Source organism: Pagrus pagrus (genome assembly GCF_965226575.1).
Source record: "Pagrus pagrus genome assembly, chromosome: 15".
NCBI lineage: Eukaryota > Metazoa > Chordata > Actinopteri > Spariformes > Sparidae > Pagrus > Pagrus pagrus.
Window position 1 is genome coordinate 1,249,973 of NC_140199.1, and position 14,874 is coordinate 1,264,846.

At 44.7% G+C, this 14,874-nt stretch overlaps 1 protein-coding gene across 4 annotated transcripts in view; it reads right to left on the reverse strand.

Annotated features, from left to right (window-relative positions):
* Nucleotides 1–14,874, reverse strand: part of LOC311270243 (spectrin beta chain, non-erythrocytic 1) — a 105,919-nt gene that overhangs the window by 50,328 nt on the left and 40,717 nt on the right. For 2 of the 4 annotated variants that reach the window (XM_084374995.1, XM_084374994.1), the window contains exon 1: nucleotides 12,939–13,882. The exons of the other annotated variants lie outside the window; for them this stretch is intronic. In XM_084374995.1, coding sequence (XP_084231121.1) covers nucleotides 12,939–13,185 — 247 coding nt within the window. In that variant the 5' untranslated portion in view covers nucleotides 13,186–13,882. Of the gene's footprint in view, nucleotides 1–12,938; nucleotides 13,883–14,874 lie in introns of those variants that run through there. 4 annotated transcript variants of the gene reach the window in all.

Consider the following 14,874-nt stretch of genomic DNA (forward strand, 5'->3'; position numbering starts at 1 on the left):
CCGGGTCCCGACCAGACCAGCTCCACCAATCAGCTTCTTTCATTAACACATTAGTTAAAGGTCAGCGTCAGGGGGTCGGGGTCAGGGTCAACGCTGGAGACGCCACCCGACCATCAACAAACAGGAGGCGGGGCTTAAACACAGCAGGACGTTCCGCCTGACAGGTTCAACTCAGGGCAGAAAAACCCCGAGGACACAAAACCTAAAATGACATATTTTATCAAACACGCACACACAGCTGTGCTCCCCTGAGTGATGACACACACACACACACACACACACACACACACACACACACACACACACACACACACACACACACACACACACACACACACAGATATTGTCCAGACTAAAGAATAGAATAAATAAATATATCTTTAATTTGTTATCATCCAGAGCAGGTTGACACCCACACATCAATCCTCTTTGTGTGTGTGTGCGTGCGTGTGTGTGTGTGTGTTGGTGGGGGATTTCTGGGGAAATGTCTGAGCAGTTAGTTTTGCTTTCACTGTTTCCTCCCTCCTCCAAAATGACTAATATCTGGTTAAGTGGAAGAATGAACATGCACTGACAAGCGCACACACACACACACACACACACACACACACACACACACACACACACACACACACACACACACACAGTAGATTAGACGCATCATGTTATAACTGTAAAGTGAAGGTGGGCGAGCAGCTGCCTGTCATGAAAGTATTTTTCAGTGTGAGTCACAAATAAACAGGCGACATTAAAATTCAACACTTAGCCCACAGGTGCCCACAGGTGCACACAGGTGCACATTAACTTTATTTTGTCAGGTTTTCTGGGCCGACCCGATCAGCTGATGATGAGTCAGAACGCTCCGGGATGAGCTCAAATGTTGAGCACTGAGCTGGAGGTCACAGGAGTTGTGACAGGAAGTTGATAACGAGACTGACGGGCTGAATTCATCTGCAGTGAGGCGGCTGCCAATCAGCCCCAGACTCCCTTTGAAAAACGCTGCGTTCTGTGTGTTGGTGAGTTCTGGGGAACTTTATAAACTTTGTGAAACGACTTGTGTGACAAATTCTTAATCATCTCTCCCTTCTTGTAAATTCGGCATATGTAAAACTTAAGTTATTAATTTCTTTATATAAAATATTGAGTCTGGTTGTCCTGGTGCGTTGATGAAGCCGTTGTGTAGGCTGCTCTGCTTTGTTAACAGGAGACTGGTCGCACACTCTCACTGTTTATTGTCATTTTCCACTTCATCACTTTAACACAACTTCTGGCACTTTATGGAACAGAAGAGACGTTTTATCAGTTTCTAGCTGGAGGAGGAGGAGGAGGAGGAGGAGCAGGAGGAGGAGGAGCAGGAGGAGGAGGACGAGGAGGAGCAGGAGGAGGAGGAGCAGGACGAGGAGGACGAGGAGGAGCAGGAGGAGGAGGAGGAGGAAGAGGAGGAGGAGGAGGAAGAGGAGGACTGTCGAGCTTGTGCGTCTGTGTGTTAGACAGACCGAACATATCAAACATCTGTTTCCACTAACAGACAGAGAGGGTCAAACTCACACACACACACACACACACACACACACACACACACACACACACACACACACACACACACACACACACACACACACACACACACACACACACACACACACACACACACACACACACACACACACGGCTCTGTTCAGTCTCTCATGTCTGTGGTGTGTGTTTCCAAATCTAACCCAGTTCTGGCCCATTCACGGCAGATCGCATGACATTAACCAAGCGCGCGCACGCACACACACACACACACACACACACACACACACACACACACACACACACACACACACACACACACACACACACACACACGATCATATAACCTTATCAAAATACACACTTCCAGTGTTGCAATTCCAGGATTCCAACATTCCTGATGTCCCACCGGAGCAGGAGGCCCAGTGTGTGTGCGTGTGTGTGTGTGTGTGTCTGTGTGTGTGTGTGTGTCATCATATTGTTATTAAAGTCGTTTCTGTACTTCTGCTTTCTTTTCTCTGAACACTTTGCATGTAAACTGATCCGTGTCGCTGGTGTGAAACACCTGAAACGATGAACTGTGACGTCCTGCATGAAAACACTTCGTCTGCTTCAGTGAGTTCAAACGTTAATAAATATTATTATAAATATTATTTGCTCGTATGTGTAAAAACAGGGAAACATTAAAACACATTTACATAGAAACACAACAGCAGCGACGTAAAGCTGAGCAGCGAGTCGTCCATGTTCACGACTCAACATTAATCTTCTCTTATCTGATCTCAATAACTCGGTTTAATCTTATTTTGTGTTTTTAGAGTAACTCTGTAACATCAACACGAGGTGGAAGTTTCCCTTCTTCTTCTTCTTCTTCTTCGAGGAGGAGGACGAGACAGAAAAACTCCATCTTTTCTCTTTTATTTCGGAGGATGTTAAATATTCTCTGGCAGCAGCTGATCATTTCTGGTTCTGGACTGTCGGACTAAACACATCTGAAGACGTCATCTTGGACTCAGACTGTGATCGACCTCTGACATACTTTCTGATGTTTCATCGACTAAACAATCAGTTAAAAGATAATGAAAATTATTATTTGCAGCCAAACGTCCAGCAGCCGTCCGACATGACGCGGCTCACAGAGCATCTCGACTCTGCTCCAGGTTTCCTTTGATGGTTTATTAAAATATCTATAGGTGTCTAAACCTGTGAGCTGTCACTGTGGTTCTGTTACGGCAGGACGGGTTTGGACTCAGCCGTCTGTCTCAGGCATGAGGCAGAACTTCAGCCTGTGAAAAAGATGCTTAATGAGCTGAAACACTGCCTCGTTAAACTGCGACTTCCTGCCGTCAGACAGCAGGACACAGCGGCACATCGTCTCAGCCAATCACAGGACACAATACTGAGTCTGTCAGAGTGTCGGCCAATCACAGTGACTCTGTTACCGTCTGAAATATGAGAGCAGAGACGAAGTGAATGGATGTGAATGACACACACACACACACACACACACACACAGAGCTGCAGTGTATTCCCACTGGAGGTGAAAGCAGCCAGAATGAGGAACAGAGCAGCATTGAGCCCGCCTGATTATCAGCCTGTTAAACTGACTGGATCCAGATGTTCTGCTGACTCAAACACAACTGGTTTATTTTGAGTCTCGAGTTAATCGCTTCAATTAAAGTGTTTCGTGTCGTCGATGCTGATTATTGAAATGATAATAATGTATTTGATATCGTCTGAACCCGTCTGACCTGCAGTCAGACGTCCTGGATCAACAAACAGGACAGAGCTCTGATTTCTGCTCAGTCTGACGCTTTGATTAAAGTTTAACTTAAAGGAACAGTTCACCAAAAACAAGTTCCTGTCTACATGCAGCTGCGAGGACTCTGATTAACTAACATGTTTTATTACCCCACTAAACACGACGACAAATGATTTTTTCAACGTTCTCTTCCACCTTCCTGAAGAGGTCGGCGTCGTGATATTTACGAATATCCAAAAACCTGCTGATATCCAAGTCTATGATAATATTTAAAAACAGGCGTGTCTCTCCTTCAGACCAGAAATGTGGGCTTTTCCTCTGCATGCATCTCTAGTGACTGTACAGCGTGAACCGGCCAGTGTGTCACAAACGGCCACAAAGACCAAGATGGAGGTTCACATTGTGACTGCGTCGTATACGTGACCGGAGGAAACGCTCCTGAAACAAGAATAACACCAGCGTCTCCCTCAGGACTTTATCAGACAATGCTACATTCAGAATAAATATCCAAACGTGGTTTACACGACCTGCAAACACTGCAACTCGACTCTCCATCAGCAGGGGGCGCGGAGATAATGACTGAACTGTTCCTTTAAGTCAGACTGGAGCTGGGATGAGCTGATGTCAGCGAGCAGAACAACAACAGGACGGAGCTTGTTTGTGAGTTCATGTTCGTTCAGAAATCAAATCCTGACACACACACACACACACACACACACACACACACACACCATTGTCTCGCACCATTCAAATTTAGCTTTGGATTTTTTGGGATTGGGACCAACTTGAGTAAAGTTTGACTACAGCGTGTCTTGAGCCCAGTTTTTATTTAATGTGTTATTTCATCTGTATTTCATCACAGTTTCAGCACTAAACGTATGCCGAATTCACTATTAGCACTTCCTGTTTGCAGTGTAAATGTGGATGTACAGAAGAAAATCACTGGATTATTTTTATACTAAAGAAAACGTAAAAACGTGAAGATTCTCAGGCAAGTTCTGCAGTTATAAGAGCGTCTTTTATTCTGTCGCTTCTAAGCAGATTTCTGGGTGTTTATTCACACTGAACATCAGAGATAATGATTCGCTCCGGAAGTCCAAGTCACACTGAATATAAGAATGTGTGTGTCGTGTGTGTGTGTTCAGATTTGGCCGAGTTACGACTCGATGATGTCACGTAAAGTGAAAGAAACCAAGATTATCATGAAAAGGACTTTGAGTCTTTCTGTGGGAGTTTTGACTGAACATCCAGGAAAACTGTGGCAGTTTGTGGTCTCACACACACACACGCACACGCACACACACACACACACACACACACACACACACACACACACAGTAGATGTTCACGTCCTTGAGGAGCAGATACAACGAGCAGCTTCAGTCACATTATACAGTAATAATAAGGAAACATTTTAACGTTCACATTCCTGCTGCAGGTTATTACAAAACACCACCGAGACGAGATAAGATCACATTCTCTGACACACACACACACACACACACACACACACACACACACACACACACACACACACACACACACACACACACACACACACACACTGTTTGTCTAACCTATCACACACACATCTGATCTGTTGGATCCATTCGTCTCATGTTTAAAATCAGGATTTTGTGATTTTTAAGTTCAGACGGTTGAAGTTTTAATGTGTGTGTGTGTGTGTGTGTGTGTGTGTGTGTGTGTGTGTGTGTGTGTGTGTGTGTGTGTGTGTCTGTGTGTGTGTTCCCGTCACACTCTGACAATTGAACAAAGACCCCATGCCTTCCTCCTTCCTCCCTCTTTGCCTTCACGCTGCTCGCTCTGGACGAAACAAACCGGCCGTTCAGCATCGCCGTCGCTGGAGCGGCAGAGCTGCCTCAGAGCTGTCAGCCGTCAGGAAACAACACGGCGTCCGTATAAATCAACTTTTTCATTCATTACAGCGACCGTGTCAGCTCGCTGGTGGATGACTGGGATTCCTCAGCGCTGAGAGAAGAAACTGTGTTGTCACTGCGGTGCTAATGAAACGGCGTCAGAGTGCCACAGACGTCCATCATTATCTCATAACTTCCTCCAGAGTCACAGGGTTCACTTCATCAGCTGACACAATCTGGACAAACTGAGCTTCATATCAGACTCGTCACTCGTTATTAGAGGTTATTTTACAGCCTGGACTCTATTCTCCCAGGTTTTTGTGTCAGAAGTCGACAATCTCTGAAACTGTATTGAGAAGTATTGAAGGAGCCTGCGGGCATCACAGCATCAAAGCACAGGACGTTCACTGAAAGCGCTTCATTTCGTCAGATCCACACTGATACACTTTTTTGTTGAGCCTCTCGCAAAACCCACCAGACTCCATTTACAGAAACACTAATTCAACCGTCTTAAAACAAATGTCGTACCAACTTGACTAAACTCACGAGAACGTCTCGGTTCGTCTTCCCACTGTTTCAACAACTTGACTAACACACTGTGTGCACGCTGCCAACTTTTATCTTTCTTCTTGGATGGTATTTGTGCTGCAGCCTCTCTAAACATGCCAGCAGAGAAAGCTCTGCGCTGTTGTTTCTTCCCAATCTCACAGAGCTGCACGAGTTAAATATAATAATCATGTTTTGGTTGAATCATGAGGTTTGAGGACAGTTTATTAAATAAAACCACAGAGAGGCTGATAACAAACAACAACAACCGACTGTAAATAAAACTGATCTGATCTCAGCGGTTTGTGGCTCCACTGAACTTCTGCTTTTACTAATAAACACAACTGTTGTTCACAGCTGATCACACACACACACACACACACACACACACACACACACACACACACACACACACACACACACACACACACACACACACACACACACACACACACACACACACACACACACACACACACACACCATCATGTTTGTATTTTTAGATTTTGACTTTACGATGTTTCTCTCTCTCGTGGCTCAGATAAGCCCCGCCCCCTCCCTCTGTGAGCATGCTCAGTGACGTCCTCTCATCAAAGAGTCCTTTCATGCTGCTAAGCTGCATGTGGAGATGTGTGATCACACACACACACACACACACACACACACACACTTCCTCCTCAAACACTCACTCATGTCACCTTCTGCTGAACAATAACACGACTCTCTCTCTCTCTGTAACTGATACTGCTCGCTCGACCTCAGGTGAAGCTTCCTCAATCGTTTCCATGTCGTCGACTTTTCAAGAATTTATTAATTTATTAGAAGAAAGACAAGACGACACGAGACTCTCTTCACATGATATAACTCATGTTTCTGATAAAATGAGAATAAATCACGACTGAACCTTAATTAGTGACTATTTTAAACATGATTAAGCTTTTATACAACCCAAAAAATAAGAAATACTCCAAAACGCCATTAAACCTTTGCCGAATTAGCTGTTAGCACTTCCTGTTAGCAGTGAACCTGTGGATGTACAGACAACTATCACTGGATTACTGTGATAAGAGGAAAACTTAAAAACATGATGTTTCTAAGGCAAGTTCTGCACATGTGAGGAGCGACTTTTTTTTTAAGGATTTCAAGGGGGATTTATGGAGTCAGTGTCTCCTCCTGATGATATAAAGTCAGGCTCAGTCATCGTCTCCTCCTGATGATATAAAGTCAGGCTCAGCCATCATCTCCTCCTGATGATATAAAGTCAGGCTCAGCCATCATCTCCTCCTGATGATATAAAGTCAGGCTCAGCCATCATCTCCTCCTGATGATATAAAGTCAGGCTCAGTCATCGTCTCCTCCTGATGATATAAAGTCAGGCTCAGTCATCATCTCCTCCTGATGAGATGATATTTACATCCTTTATTAAGATGAAGTCTTCACTGTAGCTGCTGAGCTAACAGTGTTAGCATGCACCCAGTCTGAAGTGTAAATAACGTCTGCAGCTTTTTTCTGTGGACTACCAAACTCCACCTGACTTTACATCAGCATGGAGGAGGAGATGATGAGTGGATTTACATCTTTTTGTGAACTTCTCCTCTAAAAGTAAAGAGCATCTACCAGCCTGGACACATGATGATGCTGCGTTTGGTGTTTTCTGCATGTGTGAGAATAATGAATACAAATGTTGGTGCTGAAGCTGTCGCTACGTTTAAAAAGCTAAAACTGAAACACTGTTTTTTTCTCTAGTTTGTCTGATGAGTGACATCACAGACCCTGACACTGATGACGAGGAGGAGGAGGAGGAGGAGGACGACGAGGAGGAGGAGGAGGAGGAGGACGAGGAGGAGGAGGAGGAGGAGGAGGAGGAGGACGACGAGGAGGAGGAGGAGGAGGAGGACGAGGAGGAGGAGGAGGAGGAGGAGGAGGAGGAGGAGGTGGAGTGGTGTTGAAACGCTCCTCATCCCTCCTTTGTGTGAGTTTTATCAGGACGAGACGGCTGAAGCCTCCTTTTAATTTCACTAAGAGGATGGAGGGAGGAGGGAGGAGGGAGGAGGGACGATGACAGACGCTCTGCAGAAGCTCATGAAACATTGATGAGGTGGACGAGGAGAAGAAAGAGGAGACGAGGACGAAGGAGAGGACAAACACACCGCTCAGACAGACAAAAAGGAGGAGGGACGACAATGTGCTGTGGACATGTTTGTGCCTTGCAGGCCATGTTAGACACACCCTCCCTCCCCCCCTCCCCCCCTCTGTTAATCCTCACCCCCTCCTCACACACACACACACACACACACACACACACACACACACACACACACACACACACGCAGCTCGGGGGCTCCCAAACCACCAAGCCGTCCTCTGATTGGCTGGCTCAGGACAACACAGGAGAAGAGGGGGATGATGGGAGCAGGGCGGGATGAAGAATGGCTGTGTGTGAGCAGTGGAGAGGGCCACAGTGTGCTCCAGCCAATCAATGAATCATTAATCAATACTCTGAAGGTCGTATGTGTCACAGATGAAAACAAAGAGAAGCCCCGCCCACCCCGAGTTTTCAGAAACAAAAGGATTGGACGCTGCCGTTGACGGGCAGCTGTGTCATGTTTGTTTACATCAGTTGAATCTGTGCACGCAGCAGGAAAACTGGTTTCACTCTATAATTCAAACTCTTTAAATTAAATAATCAAATATAACTTTAATCAAATGGATCAATCAAATGGATCAATCAAAGGGTTTTTATTTCAATAATCAAAATTAAAATCAGAAATTCGTAGTGTTTTTCTCTCAATCCTGCCCACAAAGAGGAAAACAAGCAATACTTCCAAGGACAACAGAGCTATCTTAGCATTAGCCTACAGCTAGCTTAGCGTTAGCCTGCAGCTAGCTTAGCGTTAGCCTGGAGCGTCACTTCCAGACTTCCTGTGTGATGAAGACGATCAGCTGACTGGTATCGGAGGAAACTCTGACAGCGTCGGACATGTTGTGTTGATTTTCTTTCTCAGAGATCCTTTATTGATTTGTTCGTGAAGAGGGTTCACTCTGGACAGATTTGAGAAACTGAACTTTGTAACAAACTGAATTTTTCTCTTTTGCTGTTTGTTGCTGAACTTTTGGTGAATTTTATTTGAACTCGTCCGATCAATAAAGGATCTTTGGCAGCGTTAGACAGTAAGGTGAGGTCGAATCATCAATACCGCCTTTGAATTCAATGATAGGAATTAAAAGCTCATTAATCTACACTTTCATCCATCTATCTATATATCGATCGATCCATCTGTGTGTCCATCGTCTATCAGTCTTTTATTAGTTCTGTATCTATTATTCACAGATCCATTGATCATCAGTCCATTTATCCACCAAGCAACCATATCATCTACTCATCCATCTTTCCTGTATTTATCCATCAATCTATCGATAATGCGACTATTTATGACGACTGTTATGATAATCCATCTTTGTACCTTCTAATCTTCCTATTGATTATTTCTGACACGCGATTTCTCTGATATTTAGTCCAAACATGAAGAAATCACAACTAAAATAAGCTTTGATCAGTTCGAGCAGCTCGTTAATCACAAAGTCAGAAGGATAATCTTGAAATCATCTTAGGTTTTATGAAATAAAGAAATAAATGTGTGTTGTGCTGAGTGATTCACCTCCACACCCGTCAGTCGGCCTCTAACTGACTCCTGCCGAGTGTAAAAACCTCCCATGAGTCGGTTCATGAAGCCATTTGATGACTTGTTTACCTCCATAATTGCTTCATTTCTAACAGGGGACGCTCGCTCAATAATACTCGGCCTAACGAGGAGGAAGTGCTGCTCTTCAGCTCCTCCATCTCACATCTGAAGCTCTTTGCAGCGTAATAATCACCGACTGCTTCCATATTCATCGGCCCGCTGGGAAATGAACCAGCGCTCCTTCAGGATACGCTGCTCTGAACCACCTGAGCCTCACATGGCACAACAACTGAGTTTATATCTCTTAACGCTCCACTACTGCCCTCATAAAACCCAGACGTGATTATCTGCTCTGAGGGGGACCGTAATGGAGGGACATCATTAATGTCTGGGAGTCCTGATGGTCGTCGACGGATCTCACAGGTTTGTGGATTCTTCAGGGAACGACGAAGAATAAAATAAACCCAAGAGTTGCATCAATGTTTGTCCTCGTTTAAGATGAGCTGTAGAGACTCCAGTGTGTGAGCACTGTGCACCATCTGCACTGCGTCCTTATAACCCAGTTTTGTCGACATAACATCTCAAACACACACTGTGGACTCTGCACATTGATTCACTCTCAGACGACAGGAATCAAGTTTCTTATTCCCTCAAACGTTTTCCAACAGCAGCGAGAAGGTTTTTACTTCAAATCGTGACGAAACAGCTCCTACAACATGTAAAACAAAAACAGACCCACTCGAGGCAGATTATTAAGGGATGTGTAACATCCTGTGTGCAGACGTAGTAACAGAAGTGCATCGTGAAGAAGCTGCAGGTTCTGTTCACCTCCTACACATCAAGTCAATGACTGAGCCCGCCCACGTCTCTGCACGAAAGCATCACTTTATGATCCTGGAGAGATAACACTTCATATAATCCGCCCTTCTCCAAACAACTCCCAACCTCAGCCTTGATAAGAACCTTCCTCTGGAACCGTGCGGTACTTTATGGACCCCTAACAACGTGGATGAGGGAACGAGGCCGATCCATTCGAGGGAACGATCGCCTCCGTTTGGATCCGAGAAAAGCTTCGACACTCTGGATCGTTAACAGAAGATATCAGCTCAGAGCTTCACTGCAGTTCTGAGCTTTCAGCCCCACAATGCACCTGCTGCGACCACCTCCCTCCACCTGGCCTCCAGCCAGCGAGCTACTTTTAGCTTCCAGGGACGACGCTGAAGGTTTCTGGGCATCAGCTCGTCGATGAGCGGCTCCATCAGCCTTCAGCTAAATTCAGCCTGCCGATAACTTTACACTCTAAGTGTCTCCTTGAGAAACCGTCCTGATATTAAAACCTGTTATTGACGGCGAACATCCTCTGCTGAGCCTTTGATGGTATGTTAACCTCAAGTTTAGATCTTTGTGCTCAATAAGCTAAAAGCAGATGAGTTACAACGTCTCTACTGCTGGAGCTGCTGGACTGACTGCAACAAGCTGCAGACAGAGATGAGCAAACAGAAGGCCGTCCCTCAGATCAGGAGCAAAGTCCAGCTGATATCGATCTTGGATATAAATTATGAGCACTTGTGTAAACTTCAGTTATTCGTAAAGTGTCCTGCAGACTCACAGAGAAGTATTCGACCCTTCAGCTGTCGTTACGTCATATTTCACACATGTTGAACCCAACAGGAAGTCTGTACCCGACTATTAAAACTATGTATGAAGTATTCGGACACGTTTCCAAGTATTAAAGTGACGTAAGATATAATATAAACAGGCATCTTTGACCTCATGTGTTGTTTTTCCTCCTCTACTTCATTTATAACACAGGAGGCTGCACTGCCGAGGTTCTTGTCCACTTTCGGCGTCCGTAAGATTCAAACCATGAAGCTCAAACTACTTCTGTAGCGTCAGTTTTGCACGTGAAGGCGTCGCTGGTCAATTTATCAGTAACACGTAATATTCAACGTCTAGTTACACTTTCAAAATAAATCTAGTTGGTAAACTTTGTTATACATGTTGTGCTTTAGTTAACAAAAATAACCCCAGTTACTCACGTGTCACGTCACGTACACAGCTTACGTTACTTACGAACGTTACGGTACTTAAAAACAAGTCGGTCTCGACACTCAAACCAAACTGACAGACACTTTACCTGCTTTCTATCCTGCTGCTCCAGACGCTGCTGTGTTTTACAGGTTAATAATAAAAAGCTGATGAAAACATGCAGTGGTCTAATACCGCTGATGAATAACTACGGATGGTTTCATTGCCTAATTAAGAGCGAAGCATGTTTCTGAACACACTCATCAAAAACTAATTAAATATATATAAAACTGACTGACTGGACATTAGTCAGCCGACACCCTGCTGACTGATTACAGCAGTTATTGACCGAGACCAGCGGACAGGCTGACGAGTCGCTGGTCAGATCACAGCTCTCTGAAAGAATGTGGGTGTGTGAGCTGCTCCTGCTGCCCTTCAGCAAGGCACTGGTCACTTTTGTCGTTGTTAATGTGGAGCAGGGTGGAGCTCTGATACAGAAGTAGCTGAGATAAGGTCTGAACTGCTGACTCATTCACACCGACGCTCTGATTTCACATCAAAACTCTGAAAAGATTTAACACAAATAAACCTGATGACTGAAGTGACAAGTTCAGTGATTAACAAAGTTTTTTACAACTTTTCAGTGACTTTATATCCAATTATTAAAGGAACAGTTCATTAAAAATGTTCATAGTCCACATAACATTTCTGGAGCTTCACAGTAAAACAGAGTTGCAGCGTTCTGTTAAACAACTGAAGCAGCTGGAGATGATTTAAAACGAAAAACAACCAAATATTTTTTTTTTTTTTAATACTCCAAATTTCCATTCAAACTTTGCCGAATTAGCTGTTAGCACTTGCTGTTTGCAGTGAACCTGTGGATGTACAGACAACTATCACTGGATTACTGTGATACTGAAGACAACTTAAAAACATGATGTTTCTAAGGCAAGTTCTGCACGTGTGAGGAGCGTCTTTTTCAGGGATTTCTATGGGGATTTATGGAGTCATCATCTCCTCCCTCCATGCTGATATAAAGTCAGGTGAAGCATTGGTTTGTAAAAACATTATTTAGCTGTTAAGCTAAAAGTGTTAGCGCAGCCGCTCGTTGAAGGTGAAACTAACGTCTCCTCAGATCAGTTTGTGATCTCGACGAGCTGTTTGGAGACATTTGATGTTTTTTCTGGTTGTTTTTCCGTTTTAAAGTCTCCAGCTACTTTTGTGAACTACGAAACTTCACCTGACTTTCCTTTAAATGCGTCTTCCATCTTGGGACTAAATCAAAAGTAGATAAAAACAAAGTTTAAGTGTAAAAAGACACTGTCACCTCTCTAAATCTGTAAGTTTTGTGATGGTCATGAAGTTACTTTTTATTTCAGCTACTTCTTTTTCTGGCTCATTAAAAGGTTTCTGAGTCTGGACCTCCTGAAGTTGTCTTTGGGAAGTTGTTGCAGGATATATCATTGAACTCTTCCCTGAATAAAACCTCCAGGAGGTTTCAGATTTGGAGGTGAGCTCCCGTCTTACCTTGAAGCTGTTTGAACCTCCCCTCCAGCTGGTTGTAGTTGAAGGCGGCCTGGCCCGAGAATCCAGGGCTGGGGCTGGGCCCCCTGATGGGGCTGAGGCTGGGGCTGTGACCCCGGCCGGGGCTGGAGAGAGAGGGGCCGGGGCCACCCGACGAGGGGGACAGGGGCCCAGTGTAGTCCATGGTCGGGGAGAGAGGACCGGGGGAAAGAGGGCCGGGGAGACCGCTGGTGGCGCTCTGAAGCTCCATGATCCAAGATTCAGACGAGAGGAGTCCACAGAGGCATCGAGGACGGACTCAGCAGAGAAATTCAAATGTTTCCCAACAGTTTCCAGTTGAATCTACTTCAAGAGAAGAAGGCAGAGTCTGAGCTGCTCGAGTTTCAACAGGATGAAGTTGAGTCCAGGAGAATAAACTGGAGCTCCAGCAGGAAAAAACTTCCCTGCAGCAGAGTAAAGCTTCAGTTCCCAACAGGATGAGCTGTGTCCAGGAGAACAAACCTCAGCTTTCAAGATAAAACCAGTTTCCAGGAGAATAAATGAGCTCTAAAGACGATAAAGTCGTCTGAACTGATGTAAACCTGAGTTTAAACACACCGCAGCCTGTAGAAAGAGTCCAGCCTCAGCTGCAGTCTCAACAGAGACACTTCCAGGAGATCTGGAGGGCGAACACACCGCAGAGTCCCTCTCTCTCCGTCTGGGTTTCAGCAGTGTGGAAGCAGAAACTGCTGGCTCAGCAGACGCACCGCGGCGACGGCAGCATCACGCTTGTGTTTTCTCTCCATCCATCCATCTGTCAGTGTCCTCAGATTTCACACCTCCAGGATCCCACCCATCCTCCGTCAGACAGCCGGCCGCCTGGAGACGCAGCCGCACAACGAGACGCTGCAGGGACAGAGCGAGCAGGAAGCAGAGGAGATGGAGGCAGGCAGAGAATGAAAGCGTGGGTTTGTCCTCCAGCAGCTCGCAGACACTGAACACACCTTTCAGACAGAAGGGAGAGTGGAGGGGGGAGGGGCCGCCAGCAGGGGCAGCCACTCCTCCCAGCGGCCAATCACAGCCCTGGCTCTTAGCGGTGATGTCATCGACTCGTTAGCATAAGGGGTGGAGTGGGAGGAGGGCGAGAGAGGACGGCAGACAGAGGGAGAGAGAGAGCGAGCTGAAGGCTTCTGTTCACACAGACGAGGAGAAGTCCTGTTTCACAGCTGCTCACTGATCAACACATGATCAATACATGATCAATACATGATCAGTTTATTAACAGTGAAGAGAAGAGAGACTGTAAATAACTGTTCAGGATTTATGTCATGAATTTAATTTCTTTCTCAATAAAAGTAAAAAGAAACGAAGTGAAGAGTTTAAACAGAATCAAGTTTATCTTCTAAATTATAATTTAAACAATAACATGATGCTACGCTAATGTTGCTAATGTTGCTAATGTTGCTAATGTTTGTAAGGGAGATAAAAGTCTCGATGTCAGTTTGTTTAATGTGAATGTTTTCTGGTGTCTTTCCTCCGACAGTCAACTCAACATCTACGATTAATCCAGAAAACAACCGATCGATTCTTCGACAGTGAAAAAAGAATCGTTACTGCAGCTCGACTTTTTAATGTGTTGGTTTCTCTTGTACTTTTGATTTGAAATGAGAAAGTTAGAAGTTATGGGACTGTTTTCACCTGCAACTGAGATAAAGTGAGAAAAAGAGGAAAATGTTAAAATCTTAAGGAAAATGCTGCAAAACTCTTTCATGAACTGTGGACGCAATAATCGGGATTTTAATCTGAATACAGACATAAACCTGTTTTAATTGATTTATTACATTGATCTCCAACTATTTTGATAATCAAGTTTAAGTTTGAGTCATTTTTTAAGAAAAAAAAGTCAAAATTCTCAGATTTGGGACATTTTCCAACATTTTCTGACATCTTATAGACAACG